The 23,433-nt window shown below is 38.5% G+C and overlaps 1 protein-coding gene across 2 annotated transcripts in view; it reads right to left on the reverse strand.

The window, feature by feature from the left end:
- The window catches only part of LOC126100558 (D-xylose transporter), a 384,842-nt gene that overhangs the window by 22,260 nt on the left and 339,149 nt on the right, over nucleotides 1-23,433 (reverse strand). For both annotated transcript variants that reach the window (XM_049911177.1, XM_049911176.1), the window contains exons 3-5: nucleotides 17,519-17,671; nucleotides 12,473-12,583; nucleotides 12,206-12,368 (exon numbers count right to left, since the gene is read on the reverse strand). In XM_049911177.1, coding sequence (XP_049767134.1) covers nucleotides 12,206-12,368; nucleotides 12,473-12,583; nucleotides 17,519-17,671 — 427 coding nt within the window. The remainder of the gene's footprint in view (nucleotides 1-12,205; nucleotides 12,369-12,472; nucleotides 12,584-17,518; nucleotides 17,672-23,433) is intronic.

Below are 23,433 nucleotides of genomic sequence, written 5' to 3' on the forward strand. Positions count from 1 at the left end.
GTGACGGACTGATCTGTAATTTAGCACAAGGTCTAGGTTAGTTCCAATCGATAAATCTCACAGCCTTCCCCAGTATGGAAACAATGAGCCATGCCTGATTTTGTCTGTCAACAGTACTAAAAATTTTGCCTCCTGAAGATAGGTGCTTCAAGAATTTTCTCTCATTATATATACATTATGATTATTTATAGTCTTCATCATACCAGCTGACAAACATCCAAGCTACTGTAATCTTCCTTATGACCATTTGATATTGCCATCTTTAACAATTAGGCCTTTTGGTCTGAGCCAACTCAGAATTCCCTATTAGGTTATATGCATTACAACTTCAGTTATCATATTATTAGACATATGTCAGAAATGGTCTTTCTAATTCAGTCTATGTTTTTGAGCTACAGTTGTAATGACCTCTACATTTAGCTATTGTCTAATGTCAGTATTTCTTTTATGGTCCAATAATGAATGTCCTTGAATATCCAGTTACAAAAGAGATGAACCTCATCTCCAGTGTTTTGATTTGTTGTAACTGATTTGATGTTAGGTTCAACATTCACAACTACACTCCTGGAAATGGAAAAAAGAACACATTGACACCGGTGTGTCAGACCCACCACACTTGCTCCAGACACTGCAAGAGGGCTGTACAAGCAATGATCACACGCACGGCACAGCGGACACACCAGGAACCGCGGTGTTGGCCGTCGAATGGCGCTAGCTGCGCAGCATTTGTGCACCGCCGCCGTCAGTGTCAGCCAGTTTGCCGTGGCATACGGAGCTCCATCGCAGTCTTTAACACTGGTAGCATGCCGCGACAGCGTGGACGTGAACCGTATGTGCAGTTGACGGACTTTGAGCGAGGGCGTATAGTGGGCATGCGGGAGGCCGGGTGGACGTACCGCCGAATTGCTCAACACGTGGGGCGTGAGGTCTCCACAGTACATCGATGTTGTCGCCAGTGGTCGGCGGAAGGTGCACGTGCCCGTCGACCTGGGACCGGACCGCAGCGACGTACGGATGCGCGCCAAGACCGTAGGATCCTATGCAGTGCCGTAGGAGACCGCACCGCCACTTCCCAGCAAATTAGGGACACTGTTGCTCCTGGGGTATCGGCGAGGACCATTCGCAACCGTCTCCATGAAGCTGGGCTACAGTCCCGCACACCGTTAGGCCGTCTTCCACTCACGCCCCAACATCGTGCAGCCCGCCTCCAGTGGTGTCGCGACAGGCGTGAATGGAGGGACGAATGGAGACGTGTCGTCTTCAGCGATGAGAGTCACTTCTGCCTTGGTGCCAATGATGGTCGTATGCGTGTTTGGCGCCGTGCAGGTGAGCGCCACAATCAGGACTGCATACGACCGAGGCACACAGGGCCAACACCCGGCATCATGGTGTGGGGAGCGATCTCCTACACTGGCCGTACACCACTGGTGATCGTCGAGGGGACACTGAATAGTGCACGGTACATCCAAACCGTCATCGAACCCATCGTTCTACCATTCCTAGACCGGCAAGGGAACTTGCTGTTCCAACAGGACAATGCACGTCCACATGTATCCCGTGCCACCCAACGTGCTCTAGAAGGTGTAAGTCAACTACCCTGGCCAGCAAGATCTCCGGATCTGTCCCCCATTGAGCATGTTTGGGACTGGATGAAGCGTCGTCTCACGCGGTCTGCACGTCCAGCACGAACGCTGGTCCAACTGAGGCGCCAGGTGGAAATGGCATGGCAAGCCATTCCACAGGACTACATCCAGCATCTCTACGATCGTCTCCATGGGAGGATAGCAGCCTGCATTGCTGCGAAAGGTGGATATACACTGTACTAGTGCCGACATTGTGCATGCTCTGTTGCCTGTGTCTATGTGCCTGTGGTTCTGTCAGTGTGATCATGTGATGTATCTGACCCCAGGAATGTGTCAATAAAGTTTCCCCTTCCTGGGACAATGAATTCACAGTGTTCTTATTTCAATTTCCAGGAGTGTATATAGCAGCAAAGATGAGGCTATTACTTTGTAAAGTTTAATCGATGTTTCTTTCTGTTATTATGTTTTAAGGTATGTTGTACTGTCCACAGGAATGTCTGAATCTGATCAGTGTTGGCTCTACATCATCTGATTTGAAAAATTCAGAATTGCATCCTAGATATTTAAACTCTCTTACTCATTCAATTATTCATCCATATATAACAATTTTGGTTCCTATCGGAGTCACTCCTTGACATGTCATCATTTTTTTGTTTTATCTGAGTGTTTTATCTGAGTGTTCTCAATTTGAGTTGACTTATGTACTGCTATTATCAGCCAGTATTATTATCCTGTGATAATAATGTATAGCAAATTTGTGCCTAAAAATGATGCAATTAAAGTGGAAGTGGAAAATGATCCAACAAGGACATGGCCCAATGTGACATGTCAAAACCTATCCTGAAACTTTTCACACAGGAAGAATACACCAAAAGAAATGCAGTGCCAAAATTTTATCTGCTAAGACGCACTGCAAGTATTTAAAAAAAGATGTTGAACATTGCCAAATTCTCAGCTCCCCAAGTGGCTGTCAAAGTATACATCCTTGCCGTAGCGGAAGCAGACAGCACATGAACAACATGGCAGCTATGCACCCTTGATTGATAGCACATTGGTCAACCAGTGTTGCCAAAGCAGCTTTTTTTAGCGCTAATTGGGGCTGCTTTGTAATACCATTTACCTGACAAATGACTGATTTAGCTGGGGTCCGGAAGTATGGCTTTCATTCTTGGGTACAGGAAAGCATTAAAATCCATTTGATTAATGGAAAATTATTTGTACTGAATCAAGATTTCAATAAATGCTTTAATATTCAACCAACAAAGCAAACTAAAGCTGTGTTGGTGTGTGTTCCAAGCTCATCAGCATGCACATGTGCAAGATAAAACCCTTAACTACAAAATATAAACAGTTGAGAGCATTACTGGAAATGCTGTTGCAGCATAGCTGACATCAGTAAAGTGTTAAAACTTCACAAAAGTGAAGGAAGCTGTTCTAAAGAAAACTAGCTTTGATTTACACACGATGAATCAGAAATCATAAGTTTTACAGTTGCAATACATAATATTACAGTGTAGGAAATAATGTAATATTACAGTACAGATATTGTGAAGTTTGCCCTGTAAATAAATAGCACACACATTATTTTTATTGTGAGAAAAAGAAAGTTATGTGAAAGAAACTCATGTGAAGCTGTTTATTTAAACAAATGATATGAATATAATAGAGGGAAACATTCCACGTGGGAAAAATATATTTAAAAAGAAAGATGATGAGACTTACCAAACAAAAGCGCTGGCAGGTCGATAGACACACAAACAAACACAAACATACACACAAAATTCTAGCTTTCGCAACCAACGGTTGCCTCATCAGGAAAGAGGGAAGGAGAAGGAAAGACAAAAGGATATGGGTTTTAAGGGAGAGGGTAAGGAGTCATTCCAATCCCGGGAGCGGAAAGACTTACCTTAGGGGGAAAAAAGGACAGGTATACACTCGCACACACACACATATCCATCCGCATATACACATAAATGTCTGCTTGTGTCTGTGTATATGCGGATGGATATGTGTGTGTGTGCGAGTGTATACCTGTCCTTTTTTCCCCCTAAGATAAGTCTTTCCACTCCCGGGATTGGAATGACTCCTTACCCTCTCCCTTAAAACCCATATCCTTTTGTCTTTCCTTCTCCTTCCCTCTTTCCTGACGAGGCAACCGTTGGTTGCGAAAGCTAGAATTTTGTGTGTATGTTTGTGTTTGTTTGTGTGTCTATTGACCTGCCAGCGCTTTTGTTTGGTAAGTCTCATCATCTTTCTTTTTAAATATGTTTATTTAAACATATTTTTACATCAAAGTATCCTCATTTGTTTTTAGAAAAAATGGGCTGATATTTTATACATATACCACAGAAATAATTTTTTTTCAAAAATAAAACTGCACAATAATATTCTTTGTTTTATTTCAGCTTTTTTCAGGCTTCTTTTTATAGACACATTTAGCTTACTTCATTTTGGAAAGTTGGCTACAGTGTGGTAAACAGATAACCTGGCATAACATGATCATAGTTTGTAAAGCTGATCCAAGTTCCGTTGGATAGTTTCATTGACAACTGTTTGCAGTTACTACTCACCTCAGTTCACAACTTCTGCGATATTGCTATGTGCAAACATTAGAGATAAAACTGAATTTATTTTCTTTGTGTTTTCTTTGTATATCCTTACTAGTAGCATGTCTTTGAGCAGCTTCCAGAGTTCCATAGTAATGTGATATCAAATTAATATTTTCTACTATGCAAAGAGAAAATATGCAATCAAAATCACCCACTTCTGATGACCTACATGCCTCTTATTTATTATTAATGGTTAATTTCTTGAACATACGTTCGAATGATGTTGACATTTAATTAGAAATTGTGGTATCATTAGAAGAAACAGGAAATAACTCTGACAATTCCCTGAATTGTGGTTCAGATGATGATTGTTGTGCTGATTAATGTCCAGAGCAGTAATGTGGCACCTGTATGTTCCAAGTCTAAAGGTAATATGAAGAGCAATAGATTTCAGTGACAAAGAATAGGCTATAATTTTTTTGTTAAAGGAACGAGGGAGAAAATGCTTCAAGTTAAGCTGCATGCAAAGCTTGTTTCGTTTTGTACTCTGAATGTGATTTGTATAAATGGAAGAAAGATTTATACACAAAAAAATACATGATAACCTGAAACTCATAAAAGTTTGAAAGAAAAACTATTCCAAAGGTCTAGAACTGCTTGTGAGAGTCAATGCACTGCTACCTGTACTGAGGGAAATGTACAAGATTAGGCCCTCTGAATTACAAGTGAGATGAGCATTACATGAATAGCGGATGTCATTAATAGGTAGTGCTATCTTGTGCAAGAACTGTGCACAAACTGCATTTCATTATTTTGAGAAAAAGAGGGAGGGAGGGAGAGAGAGAGAGAGAGAGAGAGAGAGAGAGAGAGAGAGAGAGAGGGATATGTTTGTGTGGTCGATGAGTGCTATGAAACATTTGTACTCAACAATGACAGTGATAAGTATCAGTGGATTCCTATTTCTGTAGCTTTATATCTGTCTTCAGGAGGGAAATAGGGACCAAACTTTTAAAAAAGGACTGTTTAGTTGCAGAAATCTTGTAATCAATGTAGCAGACTTTGGAAAAATGGGTGGGAATTATTTTCTATATTGCATCTGAAATGTCCTCTGACCAGTTGCACAAAATTATTCATAGCTTTTGTTGCATGCTTAGCATGGCCATAATGACACTTATGACTTTAAGAGAATAATGGCAAGACTGTTAATACAGATCAGATTCCATCCAGAATTAATAATGTGCTTAAGCCCAGCGATAAAGAAATACTTTGACAGTGTAAAGTATTTTTCAGAAAATTGTCAGCCAGTATAATTTCTGAACCTCTTTGTCATTTCATGTTTATCAGCAGAACAGTAGTGTTGAACTTCAGTCATCTGTACACTGTCAGTTTGCACCATCAGACTAACCCGAAACTGAACAAGTGCTGGAGGCCCTACGGAACTGATGTTTTATGAATTTTATCAAGTATGCCTGTTACTCAGCACAGTATGCAGAACAATGGCCATGTCCATTTCTTTCTCTATCCTAATTCTGTATAGATAGAACTAATAATTACTATGAAGTGCCTGGATGCATTAATTTTTATTTTATCAGGTGGGCCTTGTTTAAGGAAAATGTTTGTTTTCATCATCCAATAGGCACTTAACATTTTTGTAAGTAGTATGGGGAATAAATAAGGAAATGTTTCATTATTAGTACAATACACATTATTAAAAAATTACCATTAAAATTATGCTACAGGAATTATCATAAACTTTTCATGTCAATAAATTAAAGTCTCAATCAATGGAAGCAGTCATACACTGCCTTGACTCTGTTTTCTCTGCTAGTCACTTGTGTAACAATTACATCTGCAACAATTCATCTATTAATATGAGCTGCAACTTATTCAAAAAATTAATGATTGGAGACATTTTAGATATGACTTAAGTACTTAAAATTCACGTGTTTGCCCTTTGGACTTCATGCGAGTGACTGTAAATGGGAAATGCATTTATGGTCGCTCCCATCAGCCATCGTGCTAAGTGGAAACTTTGTTTGCTCGTGTAGTATGTTGTCTTGTCCATGTTTGCTTACTGCAGATCCGCTCACTAGGCAGGAAGGGTTGCACCACAGCTGTTATACATGGTTCTTTGTGTGCCAAAACTGGCTAAAGTTAACATTAAAAAAATACTTCAGTGTACCTTAGCAACCAAAATTTTGATGCTGCATTTCTTTCTGTGAATTTTTCCTGTGCAAAAAAATTTCAGATTAGGTTTCAACAAGTGGGACTGGACCGAATCCTTGTCTCTATTGCATGACCCTAGACTTGTGCCAGGTGTCAAACCATGGAGAAAGTTCTTCAAAAATGTGTTAGTAGATGGCACATGGTCTCTGTGCTAAGCTGTGCTTCCCTCAGGAGCTCCAAAATTTTAAAAAATGAGAAATGGTTTTTCATCACTACAGTTTTACTAGTCGAAAATCTAATGCTATATTGAATTATCACAAATAAAACATAATGCCTCAGTGACTTATATGAAGGTGTTTATTTAAACATATTTTTACATCAGAGTATCCTCATTTGTTTTTAGAAAAAATGGGCTGAAATTTTATACATATACCATATATATACATACTGTTAATAATGCTTCAGTATTGATGGCTCTTAGAATAAAATATTTTTTTCCTGCTATTTTTGTCAAAAACTGTCATTTTAGACCATACTGTGTATAAAATACAAGTTGCTTATTGCAAAGAAAGAAACAGCAATTAGCCACTGTTAATAATGTTATTTATTTATAACACCATAACCGGTTTTGAACTGGTAGGTTCATCTTCATATGGCTGTTGACATTAACATTTTTTGTTGGAAAAAATAAATGTAATGTAGATGTAAACAGCCATCTGAATATGAACCTGTAGCCTTATTAATGATGGCTGGTTACAGTTTACTTCTTTGCTAGGTTTTTGGATAGAAATCAATTATGTGCAAGCAGAGATACATTGGTTTTTCAGTCTCCTGACAAATTCCAAATTGGCACTTAGTATGGTCCCCATTTCCCACTTCCATTATTTCAGTATCCCTTTATTTTGCACCTACACAATGGATTTTTGGTTTGAAGGTAGCTATATTATGTATTATTACACGTCTATACAGGGGCTATGTTCTTGAGGATAACATTATGGAAATGGAAGAGGATGTAGATGAAGATGAAATGGGAGATACGATACTGCATGAAGAGTTCGACACAGCACTGAAAGACCTGAGTCAAAACAAGGCCCCGGGAGTAGACAACATTCCATTAGAACTACTGACAGCCTTGGGAGAGCCTGTCCTGACAAAACTCTACCATCTGGTGGGCAAGATGTATGAGACAGACGAAATTCCCTCAGACTTCAAGAAGAATATAATAATTCCAATCCCAAAGAAAGCAGGTGTTGACAGATGTGAAAATTACCGAACAATCAGTTTAATAAGTCACAGCTGCAAAATACTAATGTGAATTCTTAACAGACGAATGGAAAAACTGGTAGAAACCGACCTCGGGGAAGATCAGTTTGGATTCCGTAGAAATGTTGGAACACGTGAGGCAATACTGACCCTACGACTTATTTTAGAAGCTAGGTTAAAAAAAGGCAAGCCTACGTTTCAAGCATTTGTAGACTTAGAGAAAGCTTTTGACAATGTTGACTGGAATGCTCTCTTTCAAATGCTGAAGGTGGCAGGGGTAAAATACAGGAAGCGAAAGGCTATTTACAATTTGTACAGAAAGCAGATGGTAGTTATAAGAGTCGAGGGACATGAAAGGGAAGCAGTGGTTGGGAAGGGAGTGAGACAGGGTTGTAGCCTCTCCCTGATGCTATTCAACCTGTATATTGAGCAAGCAGTAAAGGAAAAAAAAAAGTTCAGAGTAGGTATTAAAATCCATGGAGAAGAAATAAAAACTTTGAGGTTCGCGGATGAGATTGTAATTCTGTCAGAGACAGCAAAGGACTTGGAAGAGCAGTTGAATGGAATGGACAGTGTCTTGAAAGGAGGGTATAAGATGAACATCAACAAAAGCAAAATGAGGATAATGGAATGCAGTCGAATTAAGTCAGGTGATGCTGAGGGAATTAGATTAGGAAATGAGACACTTAAAGTAGTAATGGAGTTTTGCTATTTGGGGAGCAAAATAACTGATGATGGTCGCAGTAGAGAGGATATAAGATGTAGGCTGGCAATGGCAAGGAAAACATTTCTGAAGAAGAGAAATTTGTTAACATCGAGTAATGATTTAAGTGTCAGGAAGTCGTTTCTGAAAGTATTTGTATGGAGTGTAGCCATGTATGGAAGTGAAACATGGATGATAAATAGTTTAGACAAGAAGAGAATAGAAGGTTTCGAAATGTGGTGCTACAGAAGAATGCTTCAGCATTAGATGGGTAGATCACATAACTAATGATGAGGTATTGAATAGAATTGGGGAGAAGAGGAGTTTGTGGCACAACTTGACTAGAAGAAGGGATCAGTTGGTAGGACATGTTCTGAGACATCAAGGGATCACCAATTTAGTACTGGAGGGCAGCGTGGAGGGTAAAAATCGTAGAGGGAGACCAAGAGATGAATACACTAAACAGATCCAGAAGGATGTAGGCTGCAGTAGGTACTGGGAGATGTAGAAGCTTGCACAGGATAGAGTATCATGGAGAGCTGCATTAAACCAGTCTCAGGACTGAAGACCACAACAACAACAACATTACATGTTTGTAGCAGTAAACAAAAATCCAGCAATTTTCCTAGATTCTTTGTAGAAAAATCAAGTAAACTGTTTTAGCAGACTGTTTCAGGAAGCTGAAGTATGGAAATGACAAATTATACTAGTCAGGTAATATAAAGAACCAAAAGAAAATAAGCTATGTACAAAACAAGGCATAAACACAATGTAGTAATTATCTTTTGCTGATGAGAACTGTTGACTCCCAACGAAATAATAATTCCCAGGGGTATACAGCCAAAGCTAACCACAGATTTATAATGAAATTAACTGAATACTGACAGCATCTGAGAAAAAAAAGAGGATTATTTACAAACTAGCCATCAAAGCAAGATTGTTGTAGCAGAATGGAAATATGTACAGTAAAGATTGAAAGAACAGTTTATTTTTAAGAAAAAAATTTCATCTAGAGGAAAAGACTGTGGCGTTTTACTGCAGGCAGTTTTGTATATTATTTGAGGTGAATGCCTATAATAGGATTTATGTTCACATGATACAGAATAACATGACACATTCTTCACAAATTTTTTATCATTAAATATACTTTACAAAGTTTTACTTGGTCAATGAGGAACTAAACTATACTGCAAAAACTATAGGCAATGTTTCCTATCTCATGCAAACCATAATGCATGTCACACTATAAAAGGTACATCTTTTGTTCGGTTAGAATACTATTGGGGGAAAAAATGCAGATACAACTCAAACAGTCATGCGAGTCAGGCGTTTGTGATATGTGCTTGCTTTATATATATAGGCTCATAGCTCCAATAGCCTTTTTGTGCTTGGGTCCACAGCTACATTAAATCTCTGTTCCTAACCTGTTTTGGTTCTTGGTGCATTGGACACAATGGATACTGATTGTGAACAAAGAGTGAGCATTAAGCCTGCATTAAGCTTGGGGAAACCCCTAGTGAAATGTGGGCAATGATGAAGCAAGTATATGCAGGTGAGGCACTTTCAAGAAGTCATGTTTTCAGGCACAAAAGGTTTTGTGATGGCAGAGATTCAGTGTAAGATGATCCCGAGCTGGTCACCCATCTGCAGCACATAAGCACAATCATAAGATTTTTTGCAAAGATTTAGGGAAGTGAAAACTTAATGCAAACTCATCCCTCACGTGCTAACAAATTGACAGAAAGAGGAAAGATGAAGAATTTCTGCTGAACTACCAGATGGAACTAGAAGTGATCCCACATTTCTGTCTAAGATTATTGCTTGGGATGAAAGTTGGTGCTACCAGTATGCCCCTTGCATGAAGTGTCAAAGTGCTGAATGGTGGAGTCATGGACCACCACGTCAAAAAAAAAAAGGTCTAATGAAATACTTCGCAAGCTAAGACAATATGGCTCATATTCTTTGATGGTAAAGGGTTAGTTCAACATGAGTATATTCCTCAAACTCTTTACATAAAAAACTTGACACATTTGTGACAAACAATTTGACGTTGCTGCCCTGATTTGTGGCATTATCAGGACAGCTCCTTACTGCATGACAATGTGAGACTTCATACTACTTTATCTGTTACTGAGTATCTGGCCAGGCATTCTGTTATTGCCAGCCCACATCTGCTGTATTTTACCAACCCCTGCTTTGTGATTTTTTCTCATTTCAGCAAGTGAAAAGTAGCTGAAAGGAAAGCCTCACCAAGATGTTGTAGATATCCAATGGGCTGTGACAAATTAGCTTCCAAGCTATGAAGTTGGAAGTTTCTCTGCTTGCTTACAAGACCTTCAGAAATGTTGGCAACTGTGTATAGATAGCCAAGGGGACTACTTTGTTAGGAGCTATGATCATTATTTTCTAACTTTAATTTTCTATTTTTTTTAAAATCTGTACTGGAACTTCTCTGATGAAGGGAGTATACTGCCTTAATTTAGTGTGTTGCATGTCTTGGATTGGAGACAAACATGTGGGTTGCATTTTTTTCGTTCTTGATATAGAACTTTACATTTGTGATTGTCTGATATCACACTGTTCAGTGTTAGTATGGGATGACATTACATGTTGATCTTTTACACACTGCTGTGTGAAGTATGAAATGCTGACAAATGGAAGTATTAATGTAATTTTTGAGTGCTATAAGTTGTTAATTCACAAGGGAGTAAAATCAGATAATCATATATTCATTTGAATTAAAAAAAAGCCTCGCAGGAATATATCTTTTTTCATGGCAAACCTTCAACCTTGCTTTTTTTCTGTACCTTCAAGATTGCACAGGGGCACTTGTGCTATGCTACTGGCCTAGTGCTTCCACTTTACTATATCCTGAGTGATGAATGTACACTGAGATAAACCAATTGTGTTCATCCCCAGATTTATTTTCAATAATAACAAAAAAAGGAAATTGTATTTAGTGATCTCATACTTTGCTCTTTGTCTTCCTAAAGAACAATGATATGTGGCAATAGCCTATAAGAATTAGGTACAGTTTTTACACAACAGAAACGTGATATGAAACTGTGTTCTTATATGCCTGCACAACTAAAAATTCTGACAAAATACTTTGCTTCATGAGATATTGCACTATTACAAAAAAAAAGCCTAAAATTATTTGTGTGTAGCTATCAATGCATTTGACAGTTTTTTTTATGAAAATGGGAATTCAGTCATCACATTTGAGAGAGAGCAGTCAAGAGGAGAGAAGGTTTATGTAAACAGTAAAATCAGTTTCGGTAAAAAAATATTGTCTCCAGTGTTCATCAGTACACCTGATTCTTCCATTTTTCCCACCACTCTTTCCAATTGTGAAGATCCTATATCATCTCACAAGAGAATGCTGTTATATGTTGTGACGTTTTTGTAAGCTTACTGATTAGCATAACTGCAGAATATGTGTTATATTACTGCAGCTACAACTGGTTTAGCCATGTTCAACTTTTAAGAATAACATTTGCCTACTCACAATGCTTTCTGATGTAGTGATTGTTTCTTTGTGTACACACTTGACATAGCACTGTGGTAGCAGAGAGATTAGTAGAGTTTGTCAATTGCCCTCGCTAATGTGTGCAGTCTAATTATGTGTGCCATGTATGGCTGGGGTTTAAGGTTTCAGTGTGAAGTGATTAATGTAGTGTTGTGGCATGCAGGATGTTGCTAAAACTGAGTGTAGTTAAATTGGTTTTTAAATGATTAATAACTTTGATAATAAATCATACCATGTGTGATCCACCATTAACTGTTATCAAATGAGCCTTTTATTGTCCAATTCCACAAAGTTAGCAGCAAAACTAAATACATCATTAGATCACTGAGTTGAGGAGGAGAGACGCAGCACTGATTAATGTAGCATCAGTCAGTGGGGCTCTTATACACTCATTCATCCACACTTCACTTACCAAGTCCCATGCATTCAGTTTCGGCACATATCGTCCCACAGGAAATGCGATACCATAACCACCATAAATTCCCCAGTTGAAAATGGACATCACAAGACCTCTCTTGTCCTCTGGAAAGATGTCTGACAATATTCCAGTGGCCATGGGGTTACAAGCTGATTCCCTATAAAGAAATGATGTCCATGAAGTTTATTTTCATTTATGCTTCACATACCCAAAATACAGAGACAGAATGTGAGTGAAAGTAGGATATATAATATGACTTACCCAGCAGCCATAACCATTCGTAAAATCACCAGTTGCCAGAATTCCTTCACAGCTCCCGTCAAGACAATTGCAATACTGAATATTAAAGTGCATATGGCAAGGCAGCGTACCCTAAAGTATTAGAAATGAAGGTAAATAAAATATTAGAAATAACAAAAAGCTGAAAATGTTTTCATAAATTACCCAAAAATTGCACTATGAGACAATTAAAATGTGAACAACAGTCAATATATTTTTGAGACTATTGAAAGATTGTTCATTCATTCATTGTGTTTTGTAAATTCATCATAATGTAGAAGTTTCATGTATATGGAACAAGTCACAGTATGCATTAACAGTAAGAAACCGTAATTAGAAACTAAGTCTGTACAGTTTATTAAAATAAACTATTTGTACTTCAGTACATTTAACATACTAAAATTAGCAGGAAAACTGGGACTTTAAATAAGCAACTACTTCTTTAAATAAGCAACTACTTCTTCAGTTATATTAAATATTTATCATTTATATGTATTTTAAGCTTAATACTCATCACATTGGTATTTACAAAAGAAAACAGTTATATAACAACAGATGAATGAATATTATTACTTGTTATGTAAATAAAGGTAAAACACACACACACACACACACACACACACACACACACACACACACAGAGAGAGAGAGAGAGAGAGAGAGAGAGAGAGAGAGAGAGAGAGAGAGAGAGAGAGAGACACAAAAACCGGTTTGCTGTTGACTGTCAAGAGGCTGATAGGGAGACTGGATTATCGAGAGAGAACTGGTAGTTGTTTGGACTGGGCAGAATGCATATGAAGAATTGGAATGTGATATTGCAGGAAGTAAATTTCAACTAAAATTGACTTTAGAATATTAAATGTTATCAGCATATGTATAGATGTGATAAAATAACAGAACTATGTAAATGAAAATTATTTTCACGATATTCCAGAATTTTTCCTGTGGTTTTCTTTTTTTTTTTTTTTAATTTCGGGCAGTTTTTAAAAATAATTTTGGCTGAATGAAGGACATTTTGTGGTATTTTCCTGTTTTATCATTATCAAGTGCTTATGAATATTTGCTCATTTTTGATTATCAGAAACTGGGTTTTCAGTTTGACTACTACACAGTTCAACTGAATTCTTCTATCACTGAACACCAAGTACCCCATTGCACCATATTGGCTGATTTTACAAGGACAGATCAGTCACTCTTCCAGTAGATTGTTGCCACCTGCAGCTACTGTAAAGGAGATAGAACTTGTAATCGCAATGATCAAGAATAAAAAATTTCTCTTATGAAAAAGAAGGTGAATATCGTCTATGAACGTTTACTCGATGTTGGATCCTCGGACCTTCACAAAAACTATTAGTGTGTTTAGCAATACAGTGCATAGTGATTTCTTCACAAATTAACAATACTGGGCGAATCTGCTACTATCACAGTTGGAACGCTGCACAATATTTCACCGTCAGCTCGTTTGTTCAAGACGTTTCCTAAGTGACCAGTTTGTTAGTCAGAAGATACCACACCACCACTGTTATCAACCTTCTCATTCTGAAAGAATGGTGGCTGTGAGTACTTTAGCTGTCAAGAGAGATGGAGTCTTCATTGTGAGTTGTAGCAGTTTTCTCCAACTTTGCCTGATGTTCTCTGAGAACCAGAGAAACAAAACCCTCTGATGGCCAACTCATCCTGTACCTAACCTAATCTCTCCTTATAGCAGCCCTGAAGGAAACATAATCATCTACAGTCAAATTTTTTTTATGAATTTTTATCTTAGACAGGAAAAAATTTTAAAATGTATGCATCTAGGAAAAAAAAAAGAAAAGAAAAGAGAGTTTACATGCAGTACCTGTATTATTTGTGTCAAAGTCAAAGGCCAAGTTAGTTCATAATTTTTTTTTTTTTGGCGATATAGCAGTTCATTTTACTAGACAAACATTTGTATGACATTGCTGATTGGTTGTCATTTTATAGCAATAGCACCACAATGGAGTACTTCCCGCCCCCCCCCCCCCCCCCTCCCCTGTGGATGTCTGGTTGATTTTGTTGTCTGACTTTTCCAGAGTCAAAATGTAGTTATGTACTTTGATGGTAAGATATTCTACAAGCTTCCATCTAACATGAAGCAAGAAACTGGGAATCTCTGTCAATTAAAAAGAAAATGAAAAATGTACCTCATTAGCCACACTATCTGCAAATTATTTGAATAACTAGCTTCAGGAATTGAAAAGTTCTGTTAGCTAAATGACAAACAGCATTGGAAAGTTCTGGATGGAATAACAACAATATGGAAAAGATAGACTGCTACTCAGTACAGAGAGGAAGCATTCCAGAAATGCTGCAGGATTTCCTGTCCATCTTGAGATCCTTATGCACATCCCAGAACCTTTCCCCTGAGTCTATCTCTCTCCTCACCTCCCCCACTGCATTCACTACTAACTTCTACATGTTTCCCAGGATGTTCTATTGTGGGCAGTTACTATGCCCCCACAGAGTGAATATCTGCCCTAGTGGAATGACACTTTCAGCCTATTAGCTGTAGCCAATCTTACTGTATAATAGACATCAACCATTTCCTTTAGCAGTTCTTCACAGTCTGTGTTCCTGTACCATCTGGCACCATGCTTCTTACTCTTGAAGCCACCTCCCTGTCATTAACAAACGCAACACCCATGACCTTGGCAGTGATGAACAATATCTTTTCAAATGTGTGACTGGCTCCAAACCTACAACCTCCTCCCTGGTCACCATGACCAAGTATGTCCACACCCACACTTACTACTCATCACCTACAAACAAATATGTGGTAGAGGAACAGACACCTGCATGGCACCATCCTATGCCAACCTATTCGTGGGCCATATAGAGGAATCCTTCCAAACCAACTAGAAGCCCCTCAACTGATTCAGATTCACTGTGACATCTTCATGATATGGACCTCCAGAACCTTGACACCTCCCCACTCACTTCACCTGGTCCACCTCCAAGCCACCAAGCCACCTTCCTCGATGGATGGGTACATCAGTATCTCCATCCACATCAAACCTACCAACCACCAACAATACACCTGCTTTGACAACTGCTACCTGTTCCACACCAAGAAGTCGCTTCCGTGGTTTTTGCATCTGTAGTGACAAGCAGTTCCTCTCCACATATACCAAAGGTCTCACTGCGGCCTTCACAGACTGGAAGTAGCCTCCCATCCATGTATGGAAACAGATCTCCTGTGCCTTGTCTCTTCTGCCACCCATCATCTCCCACACACCCTTATCTGGCCACAAAGGAGCACTCCTCTCATGACTCAGTAGCATCCAGGACTGGAGCAATAGAATGACATTCTTTGCCAGGGTTTCAAGTACCTCTCATGCACAATCATGCCAGAACTGTGCACCTGCAATCTCACCTGATGATGGTGGCCAGTTGGACCATCGAAATAACGTGTCATCATGACAACGAAATCTGGCCACATAACTGTGAAGAGCATCTCCAGTTCTTCTGAATTGTGCACATGGGCACACTCCCTCAAACACATCATTCATTCCTGTAATCCCACTGGTCTCAACCTCCTCTTGTCCCTGCCTCCACCCACCTGTCCCCTTTCTGCTCCTACCCCAGAACTACACACACTTTCTATCCCACCAACATATCTACTAGCTTTTCCCTCTTCTCTACTTTTCTCCATTTTCCTTCCCTTCAACACCCCCCCCCCCCCCCCCCCCTCCCTTCTCATCTGAAGACCCCAGAAACAGTGGCCATGTTTTTGTGAGTTGTGTTTGTGTGAATGTGTGTGTGTTTTCTAGTTTGGAGGAAGGACTTTGTCCAAAAGCTTAATATTTTAGCAGTCTCACTCATTGTGCCTGTCTACCACTCAACACCTCCTCTCTGTGGAGAGAAGCAATCTTTCCTTCCCATACTGTTGTTGACAAATAGCATTGTTTGTTGTATTGCTATATGAGTAGTATCTATGTCCTGCAAATGAACTCAGTAGTTGCAGATATAAAAATGTTTTCTTCGAAACATACTATTCTATTTTTTTTCATTGTAGCAGCTTTCTTACTCATTTAATTTAGCTGGCATAAGCATGAATGGTACTAAGTAGTATAGTGATAGTTTATTGTTAATATAGTATGCATAATATAGTAGCCATGTATGGAAGTGAAACATGGACGGTAAATAGTTTGGACAAGAAGAGAATAGAAGCTTTCGAAATGTGGTGCTACAGAAGAATGCTGAAGATTAGATGGGTAGATCACATAACTAATGAGGAAGTATTGAATAGGATTGGGGAGAAGAGAAGTTTGTGGCACAACTTGACCAGAAGAAGGGATCGGTTGGTAGGACATGTTCTGAGGCATCAAGGGATTACCAATTTAGTATTGGAGGGCAGTGTGGAGGGTAAAAATCGTAGGGGGAGACCAAGAGATGAATACACTAAGCAGATTCAGAAGGATGTAGGTTGCAGTAGGTACTGGGAGATGAAGAAGCTTGCACAGGATAGAGTAGCATGGAGAGCTGCATCAAACCAGTCTCAGGACTGAAGACCACAACAACAACAACAATAAGTTTCTATGATTTTCTTGTCTTTTGTTAATGCATAGCTTGGATTGTTCCCCATCCCTGAAAGTTCTCTTTATCAATGTCATCTATGGGCAAAATGAATAAATGAATGAATGAATGAATGTTTGAATGAATCATGTAACTTCACCTGGCCTTAATATCAAATTTTTGTTCTGCATCATGTGTAAAAACATAGTGAATGGTATCTACATACATGTACAATAACCAATATTAACATTGCAGATTGTGAGTTTTTCTTTTATGTTGTCTCAGAAATTCTTTTGTGGCTGGCCCTTTTACAGGTATCTAACTTAAGAAGCACATCACATCTAGATTAAAGCATTTAAAAACTAAAAGTAGGTCACATTACATTTTTTAAAATGATTTACAGTCATTGACAACCTCAAACAACTATTTGCAAACTCTATTAAATTGTTATCTACATGATGTAATGTATGCTATCAGATGTTTTGTCTGACTCACCTGTTGAATCGATCAGCCAGAATACCCATGATGACACCGACCACTGTGAACACTGCTATGAAACTTGGCCCAGCAAGGATCTGATAGTCCAAACCTTGTCCATTGTATGTCCACTCACAATAAGGTGTGCCATTTATATTGAATTCCAAACACCTGTGGAAATAAATTATAAATAGTGAACTGAATACTAGAAAACCAAGTGACAAATGACTGTCTTCTCCTTCTTTCAGTATCATGAATGGGAATAGGTATTTGGGTTCACTTGATGTTAACATCACAGTGAACTTACAAATTTAAACGTTTTCAAACAATGGCAAATTCAGGATGGAATAATGACAATATTATGAAAAGGATAAACTGCTACTCACCATATAGCAGAGATTGTGAGTCACACATAGGCACAACAAGAAGACTGTCAAACAAGAAAACTTTTGGTAAAAAGGACTTCATCAGAATTAGACAAAATACGTACACACACACACACACACACACACACACACACACACACACACACACACACACAAACACACATACATTCATGCAAACGCAATTTGCACACATATGACCACAGTCTCTGGCTGTCAAGGCCAGACTCTGAATCTGGCCTGCAGCCAGAGACCCACTTACATGTGTATGTGAGTTGCGATTGCTTTTGTGTATGTGTGTGTGTTGTCTAATTCTGATCAAGGCATTTTTGACCAAAAGCTTACTTGTTTGACAGCCTTTTTGTTGTGCCTCTTTGTGACTCGGCATCTCTGCTGCATGTTGAGTAGCAATCTATCCTTTTCATAATATAGTCAAACTTAATAATTTGTTAGTTACCATGCAGAATATGATGTGAAAAGTAATGACTATAGTGAATGATGTACATGTAATGTAATCTAATGTTTATTATATCTGTAAACAACATAAATTATGCACATCAAGTCAAATTCTGTCTGAAACATGGAATAGTATACATGTGTCTAATAACTAGCATTTTACAAATTATAATTGCATATATCATTATTCTAGTCATATACAGTATAATTTTAAATTACAATTTTGCTTACAACAACTATGCATATTTCTACATGGTTTAAGAGTTTCCTTTTCTCTCTTTCAAGAACTAATTTTGTAGTTTAAATGAGCTACATCACATTTTGTACATAATATTACATTGCAATTTGTCTTTCACTGTAATTCACATAAAATCATGTATACTATAGAAACAATTGCCTACCAAAAAAGTTTTGAGAGATTTTTTGGAAATCTGTTTATTGTTTATCTCTCTCAAGTCTGAAGGAATTATTTTGTTTTTGGTCTTGGATAGGATGGCTTTGATTTGAACTTCATGGTGTTGTGATTGGGACCACAAAAGAAGTTCAATTTTATTGTGTCATGGTTGTGTCATGTCTCGATATCATGAGTAACAGGAACAAATTTAAATTTTGTCCAGCATAGATGTTCGTGCATATACAATGGAACCTTGCATAGAGAGCATAATTTGTTCCAGAATCTTACTCATAGTACAAAACACTCATTAAGCAAAAAAATTTATCCCATATAAATTAATGTAAAACATGATAATGTGTTCCACACAGAAAAAAACACTAAAGTTTTATCTTATTCATGCCATTTATTCAAAGAAAATTATACATACAGTATTATCTACTTTATTATTCATGACATATAGCCAATTCTTTTTACTATGAAGCTGTCTATAGTCATTTGTTTCTGCCGACATTTCAGAACTTGGCAAAAATGCAACACAGCATTATAATCAAATAAATTTATAGCACACTTAACCAGTTCTTTATTGGAGTGATGATTTTCAATGTACAGTGCAACTGATTCCAATGATTTCACCATTTCTTGTATTGTGCCAGAAGAGTGCTGCTTTGCTGTTATCACCACCTCCTCCTCCTCCTCCTCCTCCTCCTCCTCTGAAATGCTCTCCACAACTTCCTGCTGTCAAACACATCAGCTCTTCGGTGGTCATTTCTTGGCTCTGACCTTCCACAAGCTCGTCAGTATCACTGTTATCCACTTCTAGTCCCATGCTCTTGGCCAAAGACACAATCTCGTTGACTGCAGACTCTGCAGGTACTGACTCAAATGCCTCAGAGTCACATTTGACTATGGACTCTGGCCAGAGCTTATTCCAAGCAGAAGGGAGAGTTCTCTTGGTAACCCCTTCCCATGCCTTTTTGATCATCTTGATGCAGGCAAGATGTTGAAGTTCCAAAACTCTCTGAGAGTGAGATTGGTAGCTTCAGTCAACTCAAAGTGATGCGCGTAGAGCTTTTTAAAGTTGGAAATAATCTGCTTGTCCATAGGCTGGAGTAATGGTGTGGTGTTGGGAGGCAGAAATTGGATCTTGCTTAACTGAAATTCTTCAAGGAGGTAGTCTTGTCGGCCCGGGGAATGGGCAGGAACATTGTCCTTAAGAAGCAAGGCAATGAAGTGGCAGATTCATATCAAGAATATATTTTTTTACCTAAGGACCAAACACTTCATTGATACAACCACAAGAAAGATCATGTGTCACCCAAGCTTGTTGTTGGACCTCCACATCACATTTAACATGCTCTTCTGGACTTTATACTTCTTGAAGGCTCATGGAGTTTCTGAATGGCAAATAGGCAGCAGTTTAATTCTCAAATTGCCACTTGCATTGCACAGAATAGCAGTGTGAGATGGTCTTTCATTGGCTTGTGACCAGGCAATGGATTCTCTTCTGCTGTTGTAAAGGTACACTTCAACATCTTTTTTCAGAACAGATCTGTTTTGACACAATTAAAAACCTGTTGCAGCAGATAACCCTCAGAATCCATGAGCATCTGGAAACTGCTCATGAAGTTCTCCGCTGCCTTTGTGTTGGAGCTGGCTGCTTCATTGTGCCTCACAATGCTGTGGATGCCGCTTCTTCTCTTAAACTTCTCAAACCTCCCATGGCTTCCCTTAAACACCTCTTTTGGCTGCTGATGATCCTGGCATCTTCTTAAAGTCAGTTTGCATTAATAGTGTCACCATACAATTGTTTTTCATTTATTCATGTAAGGAGCAACCTTTCAACATAATCCAGAATACAAAACCTTTGTTTAAATACTCTTGTCACACCTTTTGAAGCTTCTATCTCCTAAACCTTGTCTTTGTTCTTGAGGTAGTGCTGAATCAGCAATGCTCACACCATATTCATATTTTTCAATGATTTTACATTTCATTTCTAAGGTCATTTTCTTTCTCTTGTGATCGTCTTCTTGCAGCTTCATCTTCAGACACATTTCTATGAAGGTTATTCAAATTTGCACAAAAAAAACACTGTGTGAACACAAGTTTAGAAAAATGTATGATCACAAGCTGCACTAAGCTGGTCAAAAAATGAGCACTACACCCAGACTGCAGTACATACTAAAGATGTTGTTCTTATGCCACTGCTGACAATGAAAGGTATCCATATTGTTGAACATTCCCCCTGCCATGTGTGAACAGCTGGTGACGTCACACTAAATCATCACCCACTATGTGAAACATCACTCTCTAAGCCAGTAATTCTTTTTATAATTTGTTTTGCTTGTTATGAGAATTGTGCATTATGGGAGGGGCTCGTTAAGTGAGAGTCCACTGTATATGTTTGGTAGAGTTAGCATCTTAAGTGATTTAAATGCTGCCCTACAGGATTCTCTCTGTTTAAGATCATCCATCTATCATTCTTATTGCTCTTATCTGCAATTTGAATACTCTATTAGCAATTGTTTCTGAGGTGTCTCCCTAAAAAATTATGCCATAACTTAATGTAGACTGAATTAGTGCATAGTGAGTCATTTTCATAATATCTGTGTCTTTTAAGGAGCTCAGTTTGTGCAGGATACAGAGATTTGAGCTGAGTTTTCCACTTTCTATGTGCTTATCCCAGTTTACATTTCTAACTCAAGGAATTTAGGGCATGGTAGTTATCTACAATGTTGTTGGATCACAACCGCTAGCATCATACTTGATAATGGAATAAAAGCTGAAATATGGGATAGTACAAAAGATAAATATAATAATACATAGTCAAATGGCAGTTTACTCTTTTAAAAAATATTTTAGTAATGTTATTATGCAAATTTATTTCAGTAAACTTTTGGGTAACACTATTTACTTCCAATTGGCTTTTATTTCCAGATTTTCATTAATTATTAGAGGCAATGAAAAAATAACAACTCTGATAACACTGGTGCTGACACTGGCAAGTGAGATGGTCAGTTCCCTTCTTATAGAGGAGTTTAGAAAAATCAGTGCATGTAAATACTGATATGTTTTCTTTCTTTGCCATTATCAAAACCAGAAGGTGCTCTGTATGGCACCTTTGACACTGATGAGTCATTAAAATCAAATTTTTTGTTGTGCCATCTCTTATAAATCTTATGTGTTGTTGAAGCGCCATCAACTGGAAAATGACATCCACAAGCATTCATCTTCAAATGTTCTGAAGTTTAGCAGTAGCACAATTGAATACCTGCATTATGCAGCAGATTTTGAAATTTATACAAGTTAAACCCAAGAACCCTTCCTCTTAGCTATTTTGAAGTATATCATGGAGTACACAGTGTCTTTTCATAATGTCTCAAGCCATTCTCACTTCAGTATGCACTCTGCAGGAAGCTATTTTGCTGCTTGCCTTTTGTATTTTTGTCAAATGAATGTATCTATATGGCCTTTGTAAGCTTTCTGACTTACTTCCATCTTAGTTACTTCCTATATATTGGCTAAAAAGGGTTGAGTGCACCCAGCTTCAAACCATTGCACCACAGGAATGCATGAAGTACTCACTAATATTTACACACAGCTTTCCAAAATCAGTAGTCAGTAATAATTGCACAAATACGGAGGAGGTTATTTCTTTGCAGTTTGACAGAAAGACTCATAGATACCTTTTGAAGACTTGAACATGTGGTATTGAGGATTGATACAGTACTCTCAGATGTGTGAGATTTTAACAAGGTAGGGCTTGTAGCGGCATACATCAGCACGAATTTTCAACAAGTCATCAGCTGTTTTGTTCATTGCAGCCATCAAATGAGTTCATGCACTGGCCACCAGGAGCACTGTGTTATTCTCTCTCTGTTGCAGTGTGACAATCCATTACTATTGACTTTCCAATACAGAACTTCAATTATTTACTATTCGAGCGTGGACAATTCAGTTTAATTCTGTAGCAATTGTATCTGTCCTTGTTTCAATTAGTGTTCAGATTACAGCTTGACATGTCTAGTCAGTGAGTCTGTATAAGTTTTTGTGGTTGTTCTAAATAAATATTCTGATCTCAGTACACCAGAATTAGTATTTCACGTCTGTGCCTGACTCAGTTTATGACTGCTTATAACATTCAGTTTGGGACTATCAACTAGTGGTGATCCTGACATGATCCAGTCAGTGTGAATAAGCCTTCAATACCAGAGGAACTATGACCAACTTCTCAAGCGTCGCAGCTTTTCAAGGTGGTAGGCGTATCCACCCTATCAAGAGTTGTAGCACCCCCCCCCCCCCTCGCCCCCTCCCACAATTTTGCCCACACTATCCTGCACTATGATTTGCTCAAGTTGAGGTAAGTTCCTCTGCACTGGAGTAATCTCAGACTCGACAAAAGTCACTCTAGTGGTCAGCCAACTAGTCCATCATAACACATGAGGCAACTACTTACACGGGAAGACAATGAGGACAGAAAGCCAGCTTTTGTCTGTGCAGCAGGGTCAACACAGGTATGGTACCAGATACACTGCTTCACACACTGTGGAGCAGCTGGCTCCCCACCCAAGTAAAGGCTATTGTAGTGTCCCAGACCGAGGGGCCACTAGGTGTTGAAGCAGACGTGGCAGACAGACTTGAGGAAGTGATTGCGCTACCCACTTGCAGAACAGCAGCAGTAATGTGCAACAGATACAGTGACA

This window comes from Schistocerca cancellata, chromosome 9 (genome assembly GCF_023864275.1).
Source record: "Schistocerca cancellata isolate TAMUIC-IGC-003103 chromosome 9, iqSchCanc2.1, whole genome shotgun sequence".
In the NCBI taxonomy this organism is placed as follows: domain Eukaryota; kingdom Metazoa; phylum Arthropoda; class Insecta; order Orthoptera; family Acrididae; genus Schistocerca; species Schistocerca cancellata.